The sequence below is a fragment of the Lycorma delicatula genome, chromosome 6 (genome assembly GCF_047948215.1).
Source record: "Lycorma delicatula isolate Av1 chromosome 6, ASM4794821v1, whole genome shotgun sequence".
In the NCBI taxonomy this organism is placed as follows: Eukaryota; Metazoa; Arthropoda; class Insecta; order Hemiptera; family Fulgoridae; genus Lycorma; species Lycorma delicatula.
Window position 1 is genome coordinate 25,177,498 of NC_134460.1, and position 27,557 is coordinate 25,205,054.

A 27,557-nucleotide genomic window follows, 5' to 3' on the forward strand; every position below is an offset into this window, starting at 1 on the left:
TTATTCTGTAATCATTTTTATTTATTTAATTTAATATTTTTTTTTTTAATTTTTGCTTCTGTTGCGTCAATATAACTAAGATAGCTAAAAATAAAGCATGATGCTTATACGGTCGGCAGTTTCCGGTTGAGCCGGATTTTGGTTGATAGCGTTTCAGATAAGTAAGATTTGACTGAGCGTGTTTACTTTTTTTTTAAATGCATCCTGAGAGAGTACAAATTTAAAACTGGATGTGTGTGTGTATGTGTGTACATGTGTTTTCTTTTTCATTTTTAAGAGAAGAGATATTTATACTTTCACATTTTAAGTTAGCAGATAAGATAAACATTTTTTTCTATTTGTTTAATAATAATTCTTGTATGATACGTAAAATAATAATACTATGGAAATTTGTAAGTGGTTGATTTGGCTCAATTCTGTTTGAGTGCAAAAGTATTATAGTAATGTGAAAAACAAATTTCAACAAAAAATACGGTAGACAGTTATAAACCGATTTGGTTTGATCGACAAGCTAGTCGGTTAAACGAAAAGGTCGAATGTATCGAATTTTTTTCCTATATATAAATTTTATAATTGTTTGAGTGATTATATTGGTATAAAATATCAGTTAAAATTATATTAAATTCATATTAAATAAAACTTTATTTAATTTTAACCTGTTATAAACTATATAAACTTACAAATTAAGCATTAAAGTTAAAACCTCAATCGTTTTGTTTTAATCTGTTGAAATTTAACGTTAGACTAAAATAAGTAATCCCTACTAACAGCAAATTACTCCTAGTGATTTCGGTAAATCTCCGTTTATTTTTGTTTTAAAACATTTGTGATCTTTATTTAGCCAGTGAAACACTTTACTTTGATGTGCAATTCTTTATTTTAAGTTTTAGGCGCCGTATTGCATTCCGCTAACTGTATTTTACGAAACGTATCGAAATGTGAGAAATATTTTTTGCTTCTTGTTTGGTTTACTTCAGTTTCTACTTTTGTTTTCATTTTCTTTATTACTCTATTCTTTCTAATCAGTCTCTTATTTGTCTTCATTTGTCATCGTTTATGTTATGTTGTTATTTTATAACAAGCATCACATGTAAGTCCTTGTATTTTCGTCATACTTATCTAATACTATTCATTTATAAAATCCATATTGCTAATTATTACACTACTAGGATCAAAACACTGGTGCAGTTTTCTGTTAGTATCTTCTTCCGCCAGTTGCTAATTTCTTAAGGTAAAGATTCATCATATGCTATTACTACATTATATGTTAAGATAAGTTAGATGCGTTACGGTAATCAATAGATGATGTAGTTAATTGTTTATAATAATTTTAATGATACATTTTTGCTACTCATGGATATCATATCGTTTTGGGTTGAGCGGTTAATCGGCATGGTTGGTTGAACGGGAATCGATTAATAGAAGGTCTACTGAATCGCTAAGATATGAATTTGGAGGTGAAAAATACGGTTCAGCTAAATGACACTATTTTAATGCAAAAGATAAGAAAAAAGTATTCCGTGTCTTTTTTATCTAGTCAAGTTTTTGGATAAATCTATTAGCAAACAAGCTGATCGAAAAATTGGCTAAATTATTGTTTTAATATAAAATAATATAATTTTTCATATATATGCACCATACTATTTCAAATTGTTCAGTGGATTAATAAACTTTTTGTGCGGGTCTTTCTTAATATTTTATAAAAAAAAAGTACGAAAAATATTTTTTGAAATACTAAGATATCTTTTATAGTTGTGAGGATAATTTTAGAATGAATTTTTTCTGAATTTTACACGGAAAACTTAGTATGAGATTTTTTTCCTGTTTAGCCTTCGGGAATCACCGTCAGGTATTAGTTCAGAGGATGAATGAGGATGAGTGTAAGCAAAGTGTATTCTTGTACTGTTTCAGGTCGACCATTTCCGAAATGTGAAGTTAATTGAAACCCAACCACCAAAGGACACCGGTATCCACGATCTAGTATTCAAATCCGTATAAAAGTACGGATCCTAGTACCTTTACTAGGATTTGAACGTTGGAACTCTCGACTTCGAAATCAGCTGATTTGCGAAGACGCGTTCACCACTAGACCAACCCGGTGGGTTTTCAGTATGCGACATTAGAGTAAACTACACATACGAATGAATTTTGCAGAAAATTCTAAATATATATTTTTTATGAAAAGAATTATTAAAATCCAACAACCCGTTTCGAAGCTGGATTTAAAATTATATAGGTTACTGTGTAATTTTATTTAAAGAATCCTTTATAAACTATTCGATCTGAATTACTGAAGTTCAATAACATATACGCGCGCTCGGACCCGCACACACAAACAAATAAACGCAAGTAGATTAATACGTATTTTAAGCGTTCCGTGTCTGTTTCGTTATTAATACATATGCACTACATTTTGTCACGCAATCGTAGAAGCTATGAAAATAGCAGGCAGTTAAATGGCTGGTCTTCTGGTGTGTTTTGTTGTTGCTTACTTCATTGTTGAAGTTGTAAGTTCTACTTATTACGATATAATTATATTAGGTATTACTGTAGTAATACTTATTTATTTGTGTGTGTGTGTGTATATATTTTTGTTTTGTTTTATAGATAAATTTATTGTTTTTTTTTTGTTTCAAAATTGTCTAAATTTTAACTCCTTATATTGATCATTAAAATGATGTAATTTTAATTTTCATATAATTTTACCCCTCGGGTAGTATAATTAAAAATGTCAATTTGATACGATTACTTCTCGAAGTAATAGTTGTTCAGTATTTTTAAAGCTGTTCCAAACTACTTTAACATAACTAACTTCTAACCGTGGTTTGGTACACGTGCATTTCGTTAATAACGTCTTTTTGAATATATTAGCAAAGTCTTGTTTTACCTCTAATAATAATTATAAACATGTGTTTATCATGCTGATTATGTAAACATGATGTTTAATTGAGAACAATTATGAGAGATAGATATTTTATGTAATTAATAAATTATTTACACATTGTGTGTAATTCCAAAAATAATGTTTATGAATAATTTATTTTGATTAAATTTTTTGAATTTGGTTTTATAGTAATTTTTCTGAATTTAGCTCTTTAATTATATTCAATCGCAACTAATGTATTATTGTGGATAAAAAATGTTATAAAATATAGATTAAAAAATAAGTCTTCGATAGTTGGGATATAATAAATATTTAAACATGAAATAATTAACATCTTAATCAATCACTAAACTGTTTTTTTTTGTATTATTATTATTATGCCTACTTGTAAATGTTCTTATCGGTATTGTTTTTTTTTTTAGAATGTGTCATTGTTATGAGATTTGTAGAGAGGGGATATAATATACCACAAGTTAAGATCTTTAGTAGGAAAATTTGTACTATAGACAACTATTACAGATTAAAGTGCATTGTATAATTATCATTAATTTTTTTATTTTTTGCTTGTAGAAGCTTGTAATCTTACAAAGTTTATTGTTATTGTATTAATGTAGTTCCAAGTTTGTATTTTGAAAAAAAAGGAAAGGAGGAAAAAGATTAAAAAAAAGGAAAAAAATTAAAGAGAAAGGAAGATAAGAGGGGATAGAAAAAAGGGGGGGGGAAATATAAAATCAAAACTGAGACAAGGAGATGGACTGTCACCGCTTTTATTCAACTGTGCCCTTGAATTTATAATATTGGAAAAAATTAAATAAAGACAACGTTAAAATAGGAAAAGGTATCTCAGTAAATTGCCTAGGCTTTGCGGACGATTTAGCCCTACTATCCCAAAATATAGAAATGGCCCAAAATATAGGCCAGATACCAGCTGTCAACACTGGAAGAGATTGCAGGAAAAATTGGTCTAAAAATTTCATACGAAAAAACCAAAATTATGGTGAGAGACCCACTATGCATAAGCAAAGTGAAAATAAACAGTAATGACATAGAACTAGTAGAAAATTTTAAATATTTGGAGGAAAACATCACTCACAACCTCCAAGAAAATCCAAACTGGAATGAAAGAATAAATAAACTCATCAAAACCACAATAAAAACACAAAACATCTATAACAAAAAATGCATGTCCATAAACACAAAAATAAGACATTATAACTCAGTTATCCAACAAGAAATACTTTACGGATGCGAAACCATATTTGGACCGTACTAGACAAAGTTTACTGACTGGAAAAGATTGAAAGATAGATTCTACGACGATGCATCGGGAAAAACATTAAAAAAGACGGGATTTGAAGAATTATTCCAAACGAAAAGATTTACAAAACGATCATCCCGATAACTAATAAAATTAGAAAGAAGAGAATTTCCTTTCCAGGACATATTTTCAGAATGGAAGAGACCAGACTTATCAGACGGATAATCGAACTTTTCTGGAACAAGAAAAGCAGACCGAACTGGCTATACGAAGTACAGAAAGACATGGAGGAATTAGACATAACCCATGAAAACCTAAAAACGAAAACCGGAAACTACGAGAAATTAAAAAATAAAGAAACAAGATTCCTATCAAAACCCAGGAAAACAATAAGCCGGGGTGTACTCTGAACAAGAAAGAGCAAGAAGATCTGAAACCCTTAGAAATTACTGGCAAAAAAGAAAAGCTGAAAAACAACAAATCAGCAAGAAAAGAAAGAACTTGCCAAAAACAATGAACTAAAGAGATCCATTATGGTCTTAAAAGTAAAAAAAAAAAAACCGAGACGGCTCGAACTGCAGTTATCTGAGAGTTACCTTTAACGCTATATACTATAGTGTATGTAATATCTAAAGGCGGGTCTGTAGTACACTATGGCATCTCCTCCATTGCTCTTCTCACATCAATACTCATAGTAATGTATTCCAAAAGTAATATCAATTAATTTGCAGTGACTTTCACCGTATCTAATTATGATGTCACTATTACAATAACTAAATATATTCTGGTAATTTGTTATTACAAACAAAATTATTTAGCCCTAAAATTGTGTTCAAGATATTAAATGTTAATTTATTTCTTGAAAGTATATTTTTTCCAAGTATGTGAAAAACTAAGGCTTTGCTGTAAATTAAAAGTAACAGTGATGTAATACTAAAGTATATGAAATGAGGTATTTATTTATTTCAGGCTAAAATGTTATGATTTTCTTTGACGGGGTGTAGTTATTTACGAAAATTATTTCTAAATAGCACGTATGCACCAATAATTAATATTCTTTTGAGCTTTGTAGGCCTATAAAACTACAAAATAAAAATATTAAACTGTACAAAAAATAAATAAATAAATAATGTGTTTAAGTAACGTGAGTAAAAATAATATAATTATAATCTTTATTCATTTTTAATTATGAATACTACAGAGATATTAAGTTAGTACGTAAAGTTAATTTAATTATTTAAAACGTTAATTCGTACATTGTATAAACGTAAAACATAAAATGTCTTAATACAAAATAATTTATATAATACCTCAAATACAAAACAAATACAGTAGAATAAATAAATAACAGATGAAATAAATAATTAATAATTAAACGACAAATCTAAATAAATAAATAATAGCACAAATAAATGAATGTGGCAAAATAAACGGTATGAAAAAATAAAAATAATTTTAATAAATGCAATACCTTATTATTTTGAACTCTTACGTTTGTCGCAACCAGTAGTACGTGTGCTAGCTTATAGGAGTAGGGTGGAGGAGGCAATAGAGACAGTTTGTAGGGGACCTACCTTTAGATTTTACATACACTATAACCGCGTCACTGTTGGTTTTGTATGTTACTCGTACTACTCTCTACTGTTGTCAGTTGTAGAATGTTCATGCTTCTGCCCTGCACTTTAGTGCAGTGTAATTTCGTCTTTGCAGTTGTGTTTTTATAAAATACCCTATTCTATCGAGGAAAGGATCACTTGACATTTTACCGAATGCCAGTATCGTAGAGGCCATACCTATATTTAAAAAAGGATTTCTGCTGATCTGAAAAAAATTATAAATTAGTTATTACAACAAAGTTACATAAAACACTTCATGCCGTATAATACTTCACGATTTAAATTTTTTAACAATATCGTGTAACAACTGTGCAGTAACCTAAATGGGCAGTAACTTATTATCTGGGCATGTTAACTCGCATTACACCAGATACTGGTGGACTATAAATCCTCACCGAATGTGTGAGCGTACAGTTCACGATGAGAAAAATCGGTCTATGGTGTGCTTTTTCTGGTAATTGTACAATGGACCAATATTTTTTGACCGAGCTATCAAAGGTTATAAATAATCCAAAAACATTTTTTCTAAGAATCAACCTCTCCCTCTTAAAATTGAAATATATGATTTTATTTGTTGCTCTATCTTCCTTCGGTTTAAATATTTTTTAGAAATGTTTCTGAAAGTTTATATTTCATACGTAGAGTATGAAATATATCATAATATCAATCAAGAAATGTCTACAATTTTATAAAATTATTGACCCCGGATATAGAATGCAGAAACGTTTTTTGAAATTTTTTTCTTATTTTACCCTTTATTGATGGAGGTGTTAGATTTAGGGGAAGATTTTACTTAAGAAAATTTTTTAATCTTAATCTATAAATATTTTTAGAAAAATTTTATTTTTATTTTTTTTAATTTATTCCCCATCACCGAAAAATGTATATTCGGTTTTTTGGCTCTAACTCTTTTAATTTTTATTATTAATAGTCGAAAAAGTCATTGCAATACCACCTTTTTTATATAATACTAATTCGATGATAAACCTAAAATTTCTGTTTTTCATGTTGAGATGGTATTTAAATACCTTAATACTTAAATATTTATCAATTATTGGATTCAAAGTGGTTATATAATTTGTATCTTTTTATTTATTTATTTATCTGCATGTAGTTTTTTATCAGTATGATATGTGTTACAATAAATTATAAATTATTGGAATCTTTTGTATTCATTAATCTTTTACTTTCTTATAAGTTGCTCTGATCAAAATTTTCCACGGTTTTTCTTGATCCGTTGATGCAAATCCTAGAATAATTTACTTTTGTTATCCATAGAATTACATACGTGTGATCTATAAAATGTAAAATTATGTTCTGATGTAAATTAATATTTATTTATTAATTATTATTCAATCGAATCGTATGGAATGTTACATTGAATTATTAAATATACATATTTATTAACGTATTACAATTATATATCAAATTAATTCGTGAGTTAAATGATTTTATTTCCTATATCCGGCTAGGATAATGTGTACGAAAGGTAACTGGTTATACTTTTATTATTATTGCATTAAGCGTAATTTATTTTTATTTTTGTAAAAATGTAAATTATTAATTTCGCCTTCTATTCAATCGCTCCGCTGATAACTGCAGTTAATATATCTTTTATGCATTAAATGCAAACCATTCTCCCTCTAGCGATTTATATGTGGACTATTACGTTCAAGGTATTTTTCTTTTTTAACCAATCGATTCATATTTCTTTAATAACTTTGAAAATTTATTTATATTTTCTGTTTTTTTATTATTAAATGAAAGGAAATTCTGATAAAATTTTTAAATTAAATTGTTAAAAACATTGTGCTTCAATTTTTGACTATTAAAGTTGTTTTTAAAATTCTGTATATATGTTCTGATTGGCCCTTTCAGGTTATAAAATGCTGAAAATTTGATTAAATTTTTTTTTATAAATGCTGTGAATTTGATTAATCGCCTATAGTATTGGAAAATAACATTTATAAATTTTATATTTAACGTTAATTAGACGAGGTTAGCGAGCGTAGGTTATGTTAGGATTAAATTTAAACTTCCTTTTTTTACGAGGATTTCTCGTAATCTATTTACCTTAGAGATTGGTATCGGGTGATTTTTTTTTTTTTAATTTCTAGTTATCCAGAAAGCTTTATCACCAGAACTGTATCTGTGTTTGTCGACATACGAGGTGTGTGAGAAAAGTAATGAGACTGACATTTTACTTACCAAAGTTTTTACTTTTTTCAAACAATAATATTATCCCCTTCAAACTAGTTCCCTTGGGCAGCTATATACCGGCGGAGTCGTTGTTCCCACTCCTGGTAGCAATGCTGAAAGGCTTTAACTGGTAGGGCTTATAACTGGTCGGTAACAGTCTTGAATGTTCTCTAGAGTTCCAAAATGACGTCCTTTTAAGACATGTTTCAATTTCAGGAAAAGGAAAAAGTCATAATGACTCAAATCAGGTGAATCGGGAGGTTAAGGAACCGCAGGAATGCGTTTTGAGGTCAAAACTTCCGTGATGCAAATGGCCGCTTTGTTTCAGGATCGTATTCAAATATCCAGGATTCATCACCTGTGATCACACCATTGAAGAATTCTTGGTCATTGTCAGTTCTCTCAAGAAGATCAACGCACACGTTTCTTCGATTGTCCTTCTGTTCCGTTGTGAGGTTTTTCGGCACCAATTTCGCACAAACCTTTCGCATGTCCAACTCGTCTGTCAACATTTGATGTACGGTGAAAGTGTTTAAATTTAACTGTTCACTCATCATCATAACTGATCTCACAAGAACCCTCACACGCTCAACGTTTTCGTCAGATTTTGATGTTGAAGGTCTCCCTGAGCGAGGTTTATCTTCAACGTGTTCTCGGCCTTCCAAAAATGATTTGTACTAGCGGAAAACTTGCGCTGTTATAAGTAATGTTACCCATAGGCCTGTTTCAACTTTTCAAAGGTCACACTCACGGATCCCCCAAGTTTAACACAAAACTTGATTGCACAACGTTGCTGTAAATTCCTGTGCTCCACTTTCGTAACGCACAACAAAAACACAACTTCACTGATGGCGTTCTCAAAAATAATGTATTGGCTGAACGAAGTTGAAACTCATACTAAGCATGTGGAAGGGATGAACAAACCGGTCTAGCACAGACCGGTAGACATAGCGTTGCCAGATCGCTTGCAGTGTTACCAATCTCATTACTTTTCTCACACACTTCGTATACCGGTGAAGACCCTAATGTCTAATAATAATATAAGCAAATCTTTCACCGACATATTTGGTATGTGTCGTCATTCACCGGAGAACATCGACATCTGCCAGATATCAGTCTTTCACGGTAATATATACGTAGTTTTGTAGAAGGATGGAATCCCGTTTACAAATTTATGTAATTTTTTATTGCATGAAAATTGTTTATAAGTATTATTTACTTTATTTCCAAAATTTGTCTAATATCCTAGAATCCTTTTATTAAATTCTTGTTAAAAATAAAAAAAATAAGCATAATAAACCGAAAAGAAAAAATAAAACTATAAAATAATACTTTTTTAATCCTTTTTTTTTGGTTCTTAAATATTCGAATTTTTATTGTAGAGTTGCTAAATTAAATTGTATTAATTTTTTTTTTTTTGAAGCAGATAAAAATTTCATTTCTTTATTATTACTTTTTTTATTTATATTATTTTTTTAACTTAAACACTGATTGAATTTAAACTAAATTCTATTGTATTATTCATCAAAGTTTATAATGAATAAACAGGCAGATAGATGCCGCAGTAGTTCTACATAGGGTGCTGGAAGTAATGTTGGCTTTGCTAATAGTAAATACACAGTGTAGTGTGTGCAACAGATGGACGTACAACAAGAAGCCAGTCTCCGGTCCAATAGACCACCCTCATTCTGCGCGTCAACTTTGATTTCTAAACTTTGACGAGTAATAAATAATTCTTTTTACAATATGAAATAAAAAAAAATTTTTTTCTAGTTATCTTAAAACAGATTAATTTATAATTTTCAAATTACTAAAGTAACAACGTTCCCAATTTTGCGTATTATTCAGTATATTAACAGTTTATTATCAGGCGTTCCGGTGTATTCGCGTAAGTTGTGGGCGGGAAGAGAAGTTTCTTTTTATTAATAATTATTCTCATATTTATTATTTTAATATGATGTTACGTAAACAAGCTACATCAAATAGTCTTTTAACATCTTAGATGCGAGAATAATAATGATACTATTTTTATTACTATATATTTATTCATTAACTCACTGTCCATATAAAGAAAGTGGTCACTAACAGTAAGACGTGTTAATTATTTTAACAACAATCTGACCATTTCTGTCGTTACTTTGTTCATATACTAAACGTATATTTTCAAAAGATTATCGATTGAATTTTAAAGTTTATATTAGTGTGCGAGCGCGATCGGTAATCGTTACTTTATAATTTTAATTTCAGGTTAGAATTTTAAATCGATAGATTCCCTTATAAGTTTTAAGTTATACTCATAATTATTCTTGTACAGAATCTATTTTATTTGAACAAAGAATGTGTTGTTTGTTGAATTTAAATTTAAATTTCAATTATCATAACTATACTTAAATGGAACCTTTTTTTTTTATTCTCTAGATCTTCTGTAATAAATAAATTGATGTGTTTTCTTTGTTAATTATTTATAAGTATTATATTACTACTTTAAAACAAAGGAATTAAAATGCGATTGAAATGAAAAGCTATTTAATAAAATGTTCGATAGTAGTGGAATGTGATAAAAGAATCGAGAATCGAGATAAAAATATTGTTAATAATTTTTAACGCTTTACAATAACAGAACAATAACCATGAACAACACGATAGAAGAAGATTTGATGTCCTCGTAAAAGTTAAAGATTCGGTGAAAGATAACCATTGATCGCGGTTTATTAAGTAATTTTTACGTAATTTGTTATTAGTCGGTCGTTGATATTTTACAAATTTAGTCCAACCAAATTGCACTTAAAGGAAAAAAAAACGTTACCTGAACTTTTATAAGTGGAAATGGTAAAGGGGCTTATAATAAACGTAAAAAAAAAAATGGGTGACTGTGTTGGTTTGGGGGGGGGGGTGAAAGAAAAATGTTCCAATACAAAAGCTCTAGATCATACAAAAATCTACAACTTTTGTAGAGGTCACTTTTTAATATAACCTCAAAATTTCCGAGAAAAATGCAAAAGATCTTTCTTTTTTTTTTGTTTTTTATTTTTCATTTCCGCCAAACTAATTTAATTTTTACGAAACTTGGTGAAAGTATATACCTTTTTGTGTCTTAAATAACCATAAATGTTTTTGACGTCAACTTTCTCCGGAAATCGTAATAATACCAATTTTCACCCTTTTCAACCCCCTAAATCAACCCTCCACCGCTTCTGCTCACGCATTTATCTTTTTTACGTTTATTATAAGCCCCTTTACCATTTCCACTTATAAAAATCCAGGTAACAATATTTTTCCTTCAAAATGAGTTATTTCGATCGGTCTAATTCTACTAAATTGGGACCAGACATCTCGCTAACAAAAAACAATCTTAAATGTTGAATTAATTTTTTCTTCATTTTTTCATTCACATTAAAATGATTTATTTATGCGTTGTTTCTTCATGTTACGGTATTTATTTTTTGCTTATTATGTGGTAATAAGATAATGTATTGTGGTAATCTTAGTTTGGTTTATCAAGGTCGGATATTAATGGAGTGATTGCAATCGGTTAACGGAGCTTGTACAAGGTATTATATTGCTACCTTTTTTTATTCATTGCCATTGCCATTACACTAAGTAAGTAACTTGATTTTTTTTTAATTTATCTCATTTAAACAGTAATGTTTACTGTAGCTATGCCAGTGCTATATTTTTATTAAGATGATGTATGATTATGTTTCAGGTTAATCAATTGGTGTAGACGTGAAAAGGATTCCTCAGTTACATTATTGTAAGTAAATTATTTTGTTAATTTGTTTTAATAATTCTGTGTGTGTTGTAAAAAATGTCGAAATGCAACTTTCGCTATCCAAAACAGTTCCTATAATGCAAGCAACGTAAGATTAATTACTTACTGATTTAAAATCGCTAGAATTTCACTGGTTGTTTAAATCATTTTTTATAAATTTATTCAGCGTTATATTAATAAAGAAAAAATTACCGATTTTTAAGAGTTTTTCAAGAATATAATTTTTTTAGGACATATTCTTGCGTAATTTTTGAACATTTAAGTTAAACTATTTTCGCTTTAATTTCTTTTAGAGATCAGAAGCATAAAAAATATCGATATTAACGGTCCCGAAACATTAGGCGAAATAGTTCATAATTTATTAGAATAGTAATATGAAAGTTTTTTTAAAGAAATATTCTTGGAAAGAATACGGATTGTATCGGAGTGCCGTGTGCAACGTGATTCAGGGAAACGGGAAATTTTGAACATTAAATATTCTTACAAAAAAAAATTATTTGAAGTAAATTTATTTATAACATTTAAATAGAAAAAAATATGTCATTTTTGAATTCTTACACAAAATTTATTTTTTGAAGATCACATGTTACAGGTAAGTCTACCTCTGTATTCCTACAGTCTGGTATTGTAACTGCATGGTTTGACGGAACATTTCAACAGGAATCTTTGCAATTAACGTTCTGATCTTGGCTTTTATTTCTTCTGTCATAGCAGGTCGACTACTTTACCCTTTGCGTTTTTTTTTCTTTTTCCTGTTTAGCCTCCGGGAATTACTGTTCAGGTATTACTTGAAAGGATGAATGAAGATGATATGTTTGAGTGTAAATGAAGTGTAGTCTTGTACAATATCAGTTCGACCTTTCCTGAGATCTGTGGTTAATTGAAACCCAACCATCAAAGAACACTGATATCTACGATCTAGTATTTAAATCCGTATAAAAATAACTGCCTTTACTAGGACTTGAACTCTGGAACTCTCGACTCCCAAATCAGTTGATTTGGGAAGACGCGTTCACCACTAGACCAACCCACACTTTGCGTTTAAGGTGACTCCTACGAGAATAAAGCGTACACCGACAAATCAGAAGACCTGAAAAACCATGGAATATCACCATTTTTCGAAATTATACAATGGCGTAGCAGCCATCGATATTTGTGCTGTGTGTGTTGTTGATCGATTTTTTTTTAAACTAAGTGTTATCAATAATTTTTGGAAATGTTTGAAGTTTTTGAGGATGATAACGTATCGATCTAATGTTACTGTAGTCATGAGGCCATCCTTTCAGAAAAAACAAGCTTCTATTACGGCGTACGATGACACAGCGCACCACACGATAACCTTGATGTTGTGTAGCGGGCGCTGGTATATCTGTGTTGGATTCTTTTGTGCCCAAAAACGTAAAATTTGTTTATAAATTCTTTTAAGGTGAAAATAGGCTTCGTCCGACATCCACAGTCAACACAAAACGAATTCTCGTCGTTATCATCACTACTATTCGATTACAGAATTGATGGCGCTTTATGTGATCGTTTGGTTTCTTTTCTGGATCGATTTGCATTTTGTATGGTTGGTAAAGTAAATCCTGGAACAGTATTCTTGAACCCTTAAACTGTGCAGCTCTAAAGACAATTTTTGACTACTGTGTGGGCTTCTTATGACACCATCGAACAGTTTCGATGTTATATAGCGTACCAACGGTTCGTTGGTACGCCTGAAGGTTTATTGCTGTACCTGTTTCTTCAAAATGATCTATCTCTGTGTTAATTTCATTTGCTAACGGTACACGATAGTGGCGTCGTAAATTAAACAGACTACGCGCAGCCTTTGTAATGTCATTATTTTTATAAAAAGCTTTGATGGTAAAAACACATTGCGCACCATTTCAAATATTCATGATGGCAAGATGGCGTGAGTTGGTTCCTATAAGTACAGTGTCAAGAATACTCGTTCAGGACCACCAACACAAATTTCCCGTTTCCCTGAGTAACTTTGTATTAATCATTTTAATTCGACTGTACTCTGTAAATTTAATCCTGAACTATAATCAAAAAATATATTAATTTTTCTGTTTCTTTTGCTGAAATGTTGTGTACCTGGACTGTAATTTCTTCCAGATTTATTTAAATTTTTTCAAAAATTAAAATAAAATTTTCTGCAAATGTGACTGCAGTTTTTCTAATCTTAAGTGTTTTTGACATCCTTTGAAGGATTTCTGGTTCAGCAGGTTTAGTTGGATTCTTAAAATTGATCCCTTGAGATTTTAGTATCCTTGAGCAGGATCCCTAAAATTGCAATTAGTGATGGGCAAAATTATTCCATTATGATCCCTAAACCTGACATATGATGATGCTCTTTAGTTTTTGGAGTACCATGTGATCTCGAAATCATTGATCAGTAGTTTGTTATCTTCATCCTAAATAAAATTCCTTAATCTCCCTATTAAATTTATTCGGGAAGACCGTACGTGCCAGGAAAGTGCCCTGAGATATCTTCATCGTTTGTCTGTTACTGCGGTTCCTTCTTGGGTAGATCATTCATTTTAATTTTTTTTTTTTTTTTTTTTTTTAATCGGATTCTGTTTGGTCAATGCTGAGATATTAACTTGTAGATCTGGTGAGGTTGAAATAATGCTGAAATTTTATTTCTTCCCCGTTACCTGTACAATCATTGTAACGGCGTAAGCACTTATAATTTACTTAGACACCTGGCTTAATCCCACCTTAAAATAGATACGGGTATTTCAGGAATGGAAATACATTTTTTTTTTTAAATTTTTCTCATTCCTCAAAGCTTTTCTCTAAAAAGCTAAGTTTTTGTTGACGTATTTTTTTAAAACACTTTGGGCACTTTTTTGTCGGAAATTTCAATAACTATATGATAAAACAAAATATCTACTTATAATGTAATACTTTTTCTTTTATTTAAAAACTGTTTTTTTCGAAAGGCAAGATGTAACTTAAGCCGGCTTTCGTGGCGCGAGTGGTAGCGTCTCGGCTTTTCATCCAGGGGTCCCGAATTTGAATCCCGGTCAGGCATGGCATTTTAACACGCTACTTGTCATTCATCTCACCCTTTGAAGCAGTGCCTAATGGTGGTCCCGGAGGTTAAAAAAAAAATTAACTTAAACCCATCGGGTTGGTCTAGTGTTGAACGCGTCTTCGCAAATCAGCTGATTTCGAACTCGAGAGTTCCAACTTCAAATCCTAGTAAAGGCTTCTACTTTTATACTAGTAAAAATCCTAGTAAAGCTTATTTTTATACGGATTTGTATACTAGATCGTAGATAACGGTGTTCTTTGTTGGTTTGGTTTCAATTAACCACACATCTGAGAAATGGTCGACTGAGACTGTACAAGACTACACTTCATTTACACTCATAAATATATCATCCTCTGAAGCAATACCTGACGGTGATTCCCGGAGGCTAATCAAGGAAAAAACAAACGTAAAATTTATTATATTTACATTTTAAATACAATTTAAGGTTTGTTTTCTGAAAATTCGTGTTAAATGAATTTACACACATGTGTTATACGTTACATATTTATTGAAAAAAATTAAGAAAATTAAATTGATTAACCAATTATTAGTGAGAATTCTAGTAAGATTTTGCGAACGAACATTACTATTATTAGTGTCCTTTCAATTATTATTAATTAATTTCTAATAAGTTATTACTTTTAACTTCTACTTAATTCAGATTATTATATATTACATATCTGTGTAATATACTTGAGTATTATTGTTTTAATTTAATGCAATAGCTATTTATGGATTTATATACATAAAATGTTATCTTTTAAAGTTCCCTTAGGTCACGTGATCATTATTCATTGGCCGATCAAAATCAGTACTCACACATTATGTTAATCATAATTTATAATCTTATATGACGTAGTTCCTTTTCAGTGTTTGTTGCAATTAAAAAACTACATTTTTCTAGATTAAAATTTTTTTTAAATTGCAGGTTGTGCAAATGATTTTGTTATCGTTTTAATAAATCTGTATTGGGATCCTACATACGCTTAAGTTAGTATAATTTATCTATCTCCTTATTATAATTTATTGGCTAAATAAATTCGCCAATTTTGGCGGTTTTAGGTTGTTTTTCAATTTTTAAAAATTTATTTTTACCGCTATTCTCAGGTTTGTCACTTGATTTACAAATTGTTATTTTTATATTTTATGCATTTTAATAAACCTTACATTAGTACGTTTTGACGAGCTTGATAGCTTAAATCATTATTGCGTAATTATTTTTATTGGCGGCTATTTTGAGGTGAACCCGACGGCCGATCGCGGCCATTAGTGTATTTTTATAATCCTCTAACACTACTTAATCCTAGTCCGAATTAATCAAAATCTCAGACATAAAGTGTTCACAAACATACGCACATACATATTGAATTCAGTAACCAACTGTTGAAAATAATACGTATAAAATATATTGGACATTTTATTGATGAAATACTTGTTTTTAAAAATAGAATCTATTTTTCTTTGTACTTAGATCTATGTAACCAGTAATATACAGTGTCCCATGAAGAAACGAAAAAACTTTCAGGACATGTTCTACTGGTGAATATAATGGGAAAAATTCATATAAACATAAAACTGGTAACGCATTGTTTTCAAGTTACGGCTAGCGAAAGATTTCGCCCGGATTTCAGCAGTTCTGATAAAAATAAGTCCTACTGTAATTTTTGGGACCCAAATTAAAGAGTATAGTTGGTTATTTTTTATGTAATTTGAGCTGGGAAATAAGTTAAAATAGGTCCCAGAATTGTAACTCCAGTAGCTTTTATGATATCCGACATAACACAAAATTCGGTGTCGAATGTAGGTTTGTAGTATAATTACTTAGTTAAATAGCCAATAAATGCGGAAGATTTAATAATAAAACTTGTAAAGAATTTAGTTCTAAGAATGTTAATGTAAATACAGCAAATAAAAAGTAAAACTTTTAAATATCGGGTTTCTATTGAAGCAAATTAGACGAAAAATAGACAGAAAATCGTTTTATTCTGTTTTCTAATAAACATTATTCCTCTGAATATTAAATCATATCTTTTATTAGGCGGCTACAGAATAAAGTACAAATCAGAAATTAATATTACGGGTTTTGAAAATGTTATTTGCATTAATTAATATTTCTCTAATGTTTTATTTAATTACAATAGTTTTATTATAAAAAAGAAAGTTTCTAAGCTTTAACAGAATAATTTTTCAAAAACTGCATTAAATGGTTTTACATTAATTATCGTTATAATTTTAATCTTAATAAAATAATTTTTAAATCTATCATTTGTTCGAGTAGATGGTCGTTATAATCTATCATTATAATAGCTAATAATTTGCTACTATAACAGTTCTGTTATACTGAAAAATCTTGGTTCAAATTCAGTTAAAGATACAATTCCTACTTCGTATCGTCTTCATTACGCAAGTTGGCAGTCATTATAGATTTTTTTTTAGGCTGACTATTCATTACTTTTACGTTGGCATCATTCAAAATTGTCCCCTTCTCCAACAGATTGGAAAACTATGTGATGTTTAGCCCTGAAATCAGCCTTCATGATTATATCCGCATAAATATGTTATTGCGGGATTTTCCTTGTTTTCTATATTCCATGCTGTTGATTTTTATATCCGCTTGTAGAGGTGTTTTATCACCCAAAGGGCAAGAGTGTATTGACCTTTACCCTCTGACCTTTCAGTTATTATTAAATTAATCTGAATCATATTACAGGTTTAATTTGAACCTTAGGGTTAAATTAATAATAATAATTATGTGGAATAACAATTTATGGTTGGATATGATTGTGTGTACAGACTATTAAAATCAAAATTATTTAAAAAATTAAAATAAAACTTCTTTAATGAATTCTATGTTGGGTTTTATTAAATTGGTTCTTTCTAAGTAAAGGAAGCCTTTTTTCCTGTATTATTTGCCTTCAGCTAAATATTAATGTTTTACTCTTTTGTTATTTTTTTTTTTTTACATTTTTCCGAGAGAATTGTTTTTTCTGAAAGTTCGTTTTGAATAGACATTTAAAAAAATAACAGCAATATTAATACTTCAGTTAGATACTTCCACACCCCACTTCTGGAGATGGAAAAGGATTGTCCGTAATAAGGAATCTTGAGCCTCTACTCGGGTAGCTCATTAATATCTAGAGTTAAGACAAGTTGTGTTGTAGCATAAATTGAATCCAGTGTATGCAAAATCGTTGATCAGTAATTTGCTGATCCCATCCTGGATAAAGATAACCCGATCTCCTGAGGAATTTTCGAGTTGATATGGATGCTCAACATCCATATTTGAAGTACATTTTATCCTGTAAATCCATTCAGATACTCCTTCGGGTGGACGGGTTGTTTGATTCATTTCGCTTCCTGAATGATTAGATCATCACTTTATTACGGTCTACCTCTTTCTCTTAACTTTCATTTTTTCCTTCCGGTGGTTTTCTGTGAGTTTCGCTAGATTTTCATTAGGTCCGTGTTAAGAATATGGAAATTTCTCATCCTTGGTGTTTGTACAGATCCGAATAAAAGAAACTAATTTTTACTAGGATTTGAATTTCAAAACCTTCAACTTCAGCTGCTAAAAGACTGATTTACGGCGAAAAGTTAACCACTAGACTAGCCCCGTGGATTAAATAATTTTTCATTTGTCTACTTCGTATAAGGAATTGTCTTCCATCAAATTTTATTTTGTGTCAGATTTCTTTTAAGTATTGTGAAAGAAAAAATTATTATTTACCAACATTCAAAATGATAGTTAATAGAGATAATTTCAAAAAATAATTTTTTTACAGAAATCCAGCATTTATTAAGATATGATTTAGTAAATTGATAAACGCAGATTATTAAATTACAAGTTATTATTTAATAGTAATAATTTTTATAAAGTTGATAATTAATTGAAAATTACTAGTTAATAATTATTAATTTCAAACGGAATACGTTGTTTGTTTATTACTTGTATGCATTTATTAAATTTATATATACGTCGCTCTGAATTTTCACAATTACTGGTGTTATTTCTACAGATCGAAGATAGAAAGATCGTCATATTTTTTATTTATTTTCGTTCGGAGTTTGTTTTTCAGTCGTTAGGAACTTGACACAGAGGAATCTGATATAGCGTGCTTGCGAACGATCCCCTATGCACTATAATATTGTTATGTAGGTGGTGATCAGGATTTATAGCGAGTGTTGTCGTTCGGGCATTGTGGACGGAAGAAGAATAGGGGTGTTTATTTTGCAGCACGTGCTATTCAGTGTAGAATATTGAGGGAGTTAGGGTTTGCGACCTTGACCCGGACACGTGGAAGCGTCGAGACGCCGCCGGTCGGTGCGGGGTAGTATCGAATCCCTGCCACCTGCTGTTGCTCTCGTCGTCGGCCCGTTTCCGTAGCCGCTTGTTCGTTCGCCACGTAGCACCGCCGTTACACTATCACCGGTTCCTCGGTCCCACCGCTTCAGTCGTCGTCGCCGCCGAGTGAATGAAAGGCGCAGGCGTGTTCGGATCGATGAAAGGGTTGTTCGCTTAAAACGAGAAGGGAATGATGTTGTTTGTTCGGGAGGGGGTGGTTTTCACTCGCCCCATTCATTTGTCCGATCTCGATTTACTACGTTCTGTTTATAAATATACATTCTACTGTGAACCCTGCTTCTTGTTCTATGTCCTCGCACACAGCGTAAATGTCCTCCGCTCACCACCCGCTCTAACTTCCACCTCTGCACAGTACCTTCCCTTCGTTTTGCCGTTCAGTTACGTTATGCAGGGCACCAAGTACCGGGCGTTATTATTTCCATTCAATACGACGATCTCTATTCACTCAGTTTTGTCATTAATTTTTTTATAACGTTTTAGTCATCGGTTTCAAATGTCTGTTATCTTCCGTTCCATCGTGTTAAATATATTTTATAATTCTATACCGTTCCGCGTCAGCTTTTATTTGATGATATTAATTGAATCATTAAATTTAAAACAAGAAAATTTCTGTAGAATAATGTCTGTACATAAAAGAGCTTCCGAGATAATAATTTATTACAAATAAGTAAAAATTAAAACCCTTTGATCTTTCTAAATTCTAATTTTACATCAGCATATATATAGACGATTTTTTTTTTATCGTATACGAGGTATAAAATATTTTTTTAGACAATATTATTAGGCAATTGTGTGTTTAGTAAAACTTTTCGTTTGCCATTAAAAATGTCCAATAATTCATAAAGATTCTAGTAGAAATGGATTAATTTTGTGTAAATATTATACAAATACTTAATTTAATACTAGTGAATGTAAATGTTATCAAATTTCGCTTCATATTATATATTCATTCCAGAAAATAGTAAAGCTTTTTTTTTCTCAAGAAGAAAAAGAAAAAAAATTATCAAATTTACTATAAAAATGTAGGTGAGTTTCGCATTGCTTTTTTTCACTGATCCAAATGTCCTGTAGAATTTATATTTACAGAATTATATTTGTGGAATTATTTTTTTAATTTTTTTTAGGCCCGTAAGTCCATGAGATTGGAGGTAATATTTAGCCTTATAAGTAACATCTCCAATTTGTTTTTTTTTTACCCTCCGAGTCCACCGTTAGGCATGCTTCAGAGGTTGAGATGAATGATTTGTAGCTACCACTCGCGCCACGGAGGCCGGCCCTCCAATCTGTTACCAATAAACATCATTACTCTTAAAGAAAGTAACTTCATAATTACGACTAGTAGAAAGTACTACGACATAAACTCATATGTCTTACATGCGTCAGGAGCTATAAGAAAGACTTAAAAAATCAGAATAAACAACTAATCAATGTCCTTTTGTTTTAAAAACTAATGTAATTATGTATACTGATTGGAGAGTAACGAATTTATATAATTTAAACATTATTAAATAAGACTAAAACTATTTCAAAAAAATCTGATGTAGACAACTCATGACTTCCTTGTACGCCTATTAAATTACATTTACATTTTCTTTTTTGATGAAAAGTGCATAAAATTTTATCATTAAAAACTTCTGATATTTTTATCATTTTATTTTTTTGTTATTAAATTGTACATCATAAAACTATTTTTACAATGGGGAGTTAATAATTATTAATAAATCAATATATTTAAATTTAAAAAAAAGTTAAACAAACGATTTGAGTCTAATTTGAACCCTAATGGTCATGCCTTCCCGTAAGATCCAAATATTTCATTAATTAAAGTTTTATTAGCCTATAATTCTGGAACTAATGAAAATAAGTACCACTTATGATATATCGTAGAAAAGCTCTCAATGAGAGTTTAGAGTGTGGCGTTCATTTTTCAAGAAATGTATTTCAGTGAAGAACGGTTGTTTTTATTATTTTTATTAAAAAAATCTGATATGAACACTATATGATTTACATGCACACCTATTACATTACATATACACATATATTTAAAATTAAAAGGAAATAAAATTTTATTTCGTTAATAACTTCTAATATTTTTCTGTTTTTTTGTTATTGAATTATTATTTATCGTAAAATTCTTTTTACAATCAGAGGTTAATAATTATTAATAAATAAATATATTTAAATTAAAAAAAAGGAGCTGAAGTCTGATTTGAAACAATGTGCCTACTCTTCTTGGAAGATTCAAATATTTCATTAATTAAACTTTTATTTGGCTATAACTCTGGAATCACTTAAAATAAGTACAACTTATCATACATTGTTAAAACGTTTACAATGAGGGCTTATTACTGCAATTAAAAAAAAATCAAAAATCAAAATTTTTTGGATTTTTGACTTTTTTTTGGATATTTTTGGTTCAGTCGATTGCAATCAAAAGGGGAGGTGCACAAAATTAGATGTTACAACAGTCTTAAATAGAAAATTTCAACATTCTACGGCTAATCGTTTTTGAGTTATGCGACATACATACGTACGTACAGACGTCACACCGAAAATAGTGAAAATGGATTCAGGAATGGTCAAACTGGATATTTCCGTTGATATATGGAAACCGAAATTTTTTGCGATCACAATACTTCCTTTACGTCGTAAAAGGAAGTAAAAATTATAAAAGTTAAAAACAAGAATTAATATTTCCAAAATTTTTCGTTAATATCATATATTCAGCATTTATCAATTACTCAGAGTTGGCAACATTGAAATTAATTACAAACAATTTTTTAACCCATAATTTGGCGCCGATTTCCTAAAAGTGAAGTTGAGCAAGGACAAAATAAATACGAATTTTAATGAGGTAAATGAAATGAAAGATGTAAAAACGATAAACCCTTATCGAGAATGGAATCTATTAGAGAAACTATTTTAATTTTTTAAACAGTTTGTGGTTAATTAAACATTTTTTTTTAAATATATATTTTTATTTAAATATGAATATAAAAAAAAAATACCTTGGTCATATTAAAAATCTGTTTGCAAGAAACGAAAACGTAAGAAACTTGAAAGATGTAAATGTTTAAAGAGCGACTACCAAGCGTGAATTAAGGCTGTCTATCATCTGGAAATATATTTTTTATCCAGGTTTTCAAATAATTTTTTTTAATTTTCTTTGGGAAAAAATCTGGATAACATAATGAGATAAGGTTATATATCATTAAGTAATTCTTGATGTATCAAGAAAAATAATTGAAGGATTAATTAGTAAAGCCTTTTAAGTCAAAGACTAGTTTATAATTAATTATTTATATTATTATATACAGATTAGAAAATAACCTTTTGGTAAGAATCTACAAATAATTGCAGTAAAATTTATGTAAACTGCAAAATATCCATTTCATGTAGTAGTGGGAGATTCGTGTAGACCATTTCATTTAGCCATAAGTGAGACGAGTCTTATCATCAACCTATATCATCGCTTCTAACAAAATGATGCCAATAAAAATATAAATGTCCTTTAAAAAACGATATTTTTTTATACCTATGAATATTATACCACCTTTCATTCCCCCTCCCTAAACGCGTTTCATGATATTGATAATCATACCTTGTTCTTCGTTATCCATACTCTACGTTAGCCAACATCCATTGAAGAGGTGTCGAAATAATGCAAATGGTTAGTTTATGCCTTCCTGTACGGGAATTAGAAAATTCGAGACTCGATCTTAGCGTCTCGGTCTTTCATCTGAAGGTCCCAGGTTCGATCCCCGGTAAGGCAAGGCATTTTTCATATGCTACAAGATTCCGTTTTCATATCCCACGCACAAGTTTCAAGCTTATTTGGCGATAAAAAAAATATTGTTTTCTCGACACTGTTACTATATATTGATATGTGGGGGTCTAGATAATATCTTGGCGTTCCAGATATATATATTTGCTTATCAAAGTTGAGAAAGCTTAGTTGACGCACGGGGTGGGGATGAATATCTGGACCGGCGATTGTCTTCTTGCTATCTACGACATTCTGTTACGGTATCCTATCTCTTCCATTGTACTATTGTACTTATAGGCATTGCTAACATTACTACGGACACCTCCAAATACTGGGAATTTATGTGTTTTTACTCTTCCTAAACTTTGATGAGCAATACATCCTAATTTTGTTAATTCAGTGTAACTTTTAAGTTAAAAAAATTAATAAATTTTAAATGTAATAACAAATAATACATTAAATTGCTTTAAAAAATGTACAAGTAATAACAATCATACTGACAACATGTATAAGGGACGCAGCTGCGTATGGGATCAAATAAAGAAAGGTGCACAATATTTTTGAAATTTCCAGAATATCATATGAAAAGGAAAAAAAATCATTTACACCAACTGAGAATAATTACAGACACATAGGTTATTGGTTGTTGCTTATTACATAGTAATATATGCTTTTTTCCATTAAAATCATTTACTATTAAGAATTTTTTTGTTTTTTAATCCTATAAAAAAAGGTTTAAAAATTCTATTTTTATTATGACTTTTTTTCTCCGGGAATTACCGTTCAGGTATTACTTATCTAGTATTCGAATCCGTATAAAAGTATTGCCTTTACTAAGACATGAACGCTGGAACTCCCGACTTCCAAATCAGCTGATTTGGGAAGACGCGTTCTCTACTAAACGAACCTGGTGGGTTTTTATTATGACCTTTTCTTTCTTTTTCCTGTTTAGCCTCCGGTAACTACCGTTTAGATAATACTTCAGAGGATGAATGAGGATGATATGTATGAGTGTGAATGAAGTAAGTCTTGTACATTCTCAGTTCGATCATACCTGAGATGTGTGGTTAATTGAAACCCAACCACCAAAGAACACCGGTATCCACGATCTAGTATTTAAGTCCGTGTAAAAATAGCTGGCTTTACTAGGACTTGAACGCTGGAACTCCCGACTTCCAAATCAGCTGATTTGGGAAGACGCGTTCACCACTACACCAACCCGGTGGGTCTTTTATTATGACCTAGAATACATTTTATAATGCATATAATTTATTGATCTGTTTGTTTTATATTGTTGTTTTCGTTTCATTTAAAATAACCTTTTCTAAATGGTATTTCATTATAGGACGCCTGACTGCTTGTGCGTTAAGAATGTGACGTCTAAAATTCGTGGCGTGTAAAATGTCAATTCTTAGCTGGATTCGAACAGGAAACTATCAGAAGAAAAGGCAAACAGATTTTCTTTCAGCCAAAATAATTTAATTTATTCAAAAGTAAATTACATCTTGCTAATAATTTCATTTTAAACAGTAATGGTAATTAAAATAAACTGTACTTTGCAATAGGACTAAGATATTTATTGCCTTCTTAAGTAAAAAAGTTTTTTTTTTATTACATGCTTCTATGCAGTAACTAAAAATGATGAGTTCTTGGAGAAAATGGGTAATATTATTTTATTCTGTTATTATTAATAATTATTATTTTCGGGATTATAGAACATCCCAGTTTAAGCAGTTGAAAACACCGGTTTCAACGTTCGTTCTTACTTATAAATGACTAACGCGAATATTAAAATCAAGATATGATCTCATGACGTACTGTTTAGACCCCAGTAAAATACGTGTGATGACATCATGGCCTAATTTTGTTTGCATATCCCACAAGCGCACACTCACACTATTCATATGAGTTTTGTTCATTCAATGCAATTAGTTTATGTCTAGTCTTTTTTTTATAATTTTGGCTGTATACTCGGTTGTCATTTCTCATTTAACCAACAAAGAAATCCTGTTCAAAATACCGAAAGGTTTTTCGATGTTTTAAAATTTATCTGTTTCAGTTTTATACATCCCTTGAATTTTATTATAAAATCTTTCCTAAGCGAGTGAGTAAATTACTCGTACATTAAGAAATTGTTACGTAAATTACATTTTTTTAAATCCATATAAATTTTCAAAATTTAATTTAACTGCCCTTCGTTTAATTTTCGTTAAACTTATTTAATTAAACTTAATTAATTCCCGGCGTCCGTGGCGCGAATAGTAGTGTCTCGACCTTTCATCAGAAGGTCCCGGGTTCGAATCCCGGTCAGGCACGGCATTTTCACACCCGCTTCAAATCATTTATCTCAGCTCTGAAGCAATACTTAACGGTGGACCCTGAGGTTAAACAAACAAAAAGGTTATTTAATTAAACCTTTTTTTTCTAAATTTCATTGTAAGCAATAAACTGTTTAACGAAAAAAATCACCTTAGAAAAAGTAACTGTTAAAATCTGTATAAAAATAAAATGATTGTAAGAAATAATGGTTGGTACATTGTAACAGCCTTATTCTTTTTTAATATTTCATTTAATTAACAAGAAACAACATATCTTTAAAACCCCTTGATAAAAACACAAAAAAGCATTATTTTTTCACTGTATTTTGTCTATGCGAATTCCTAAAAGCCCTTTAAATTCTATAAAAAAAAATTCCTGTAACTGAAATAGAATTTTAATTTACGTATATTGTTTCTGCTAAAATAAACTTTTCCAAGATAAAGTCTAGACGTCTAAAGAACAGTGTCTTTTTCTAATGAGCACTATGTTTTGAGTTAAAATTTTTGTATTAATAATGTTTGTATTAAAATTTAAAATGTAACCTAAATTTTAAACAAAAATATTATTAAAAATTTTTTTTTAAAGTTTTTATTGAAACAAAATTTTATTTAAAATAAGTTCAGCAGTTCTTGCGTGATACGCAATTACAGTTTAATTGGTAATTTATTCTCTCAATCAGTTTCTTTCCTTTATCAACTCTGAATAATGTAACTAGTAGTTTTAATATAATGTCTAATTATTAACTGAAAAATTTAAAATCGCTTGTTTTCATTTTTTCTTCGTACATTTATATTTTCATTATTCATTGATTAATTTATATAACTTTTAAAGCGCTAGATATATGCTTTTAATTTCAAAAATTAAATTTCGATTTTATAAAACATGTTATGAATGAATTACTGACGCAGCTGAGTTACGTTTCAGAAATTGTATGATTCAACTGCTACACTCTGTTGAACGTAATCTATTGTAAACAAACAGTATTAGTACAACATGTCTGCTTAGAAAGATATGCGTCATTATCTGTGACGCAATAGATATATCAAAACATTATTAACATACTGCGTGAGTCATCTTATAAATTTATATACTATCGCAACAAAATACACACACTAAGTAGTATTTCTTACGTTTGCCAACAAATAACTGTTGTACATGAATGATATAAATATGTTAAATTATGATGAATTTACGTAAATATATATATAAATATGTGTATAACGAACGCGTATTATTTTTTTGTTTCAGGATGAGGTGGCAAACTGTAAAATGATAGCGAGCGGGTTAGCGGTGGAGGGCAGTCACGGCCTCGGACATCCGCTCCATTTCGCCCACCCCCATATGACTTTTGGGGCGCCACCGGTACCGGAATTCCTACGTCCTTTACCGAAGCCTGCACCTTTGGTGGCGAGATATAATGGTGCTTCCGCTGCTGCTGCGGCGGCGGCGGCGGCTGCCAGATCAAAATACGAATCGGGCCCGGTGAATTTGGCTCAGCAACAGCAACAACAACAGCAACAACAGTCGCAGCAATCCCAGTCGCAACAGCACAAAGAAGAAGACGAATATCTTTACAATTCGCGGTTATTTCCACCGCCCCCACCTCCGCCACCACCTCCCTTTTCTCATTTTCCTAGTCTGCCGGCCGGACCTTACGGAACTCTATATCCCGGCCATTATACACCCTTACTGACCAGAGATCGTCCGAACCTTCCCCCACCTCCATCGAATCCTCCCCTTAGTCCTTTAGAAGCGTTTCCCAGTCCCCATTCCGCTCCAAATAGTCCCGCATCCACGTACAGTCCACCTAGTCCTGCTGTTAAATCCGCTCACCCTTCTTATAGAGACAGAAAATTTAAAGTGCCGTCCGGTAAAGAAGGTTCATTGAAGCATCGAATTCTTACGACGACGACAACACCGTGCGCATCCACTACGACTACCGCCACTCGACCTGATGTCCTATCTTCATCTGCTACTCTGTCGTCGACCTCGTTATCCTCTTCGATAACTTTGTCTAAGTACAAACGAAGAGGATTATTTCAAAGCGGGATTGCTCCCACAGGCACGGAAGTTTTACCGGCAAGTTTCAATAAAGGATCTCTTATACAGTTAGCCAACGGTGAACTGAAAAGGGTGGAAGATATGCGAACTGAAGATTTTGTCACTTCTGCCGAAAGAAGTCCTGCGTTAAGATTGGACCCAAGTACTGTTGTACGAATAGAACCGTCATCTAGTAATAAATCAGTTAATCTGCTCACATTAAGCTACGGGGAAAACAAAAGTCAGGTAATGTATTATTATATTTCAAACATTTTTTGGTATAATTATAAATTCGTTAAA

General features: G+C 30.7%; 1 protein-coding gene across 3 annotated transcripts in view; it reads left to right on the forward strand.

Annotated features, from left to right (window-relative positions):
• Nucleotides 1–27,557, forward strand: part of LOC142326756 (uncharacterized) — a 288,474-nt gene that overhangs the window by 218,482 nt on the left and 42,435 nt on the right. For all 3 annotated transcript variants that reach the window (XM_075369440.1, XM_075369441.1, XM_075369442.1), the window contains 2 exons: nucleotides 11,664–11,711; nucleotides 26,466–27,503. In XM_075369440.1, coding sequence (XP_075225555.1) covers nucleotides 26,487–27,503 — 1,017 coding nt within the window. In that variant the 5' untranslated portion in view covers nucleotides 11,664–11,711; nucleotides 26,466–26,486. The remainder of the gene's footprint in view (nucleotides 1–11,663; nucleotides 11,712–26,465; nucleotides 27,504–27,557) is intronic.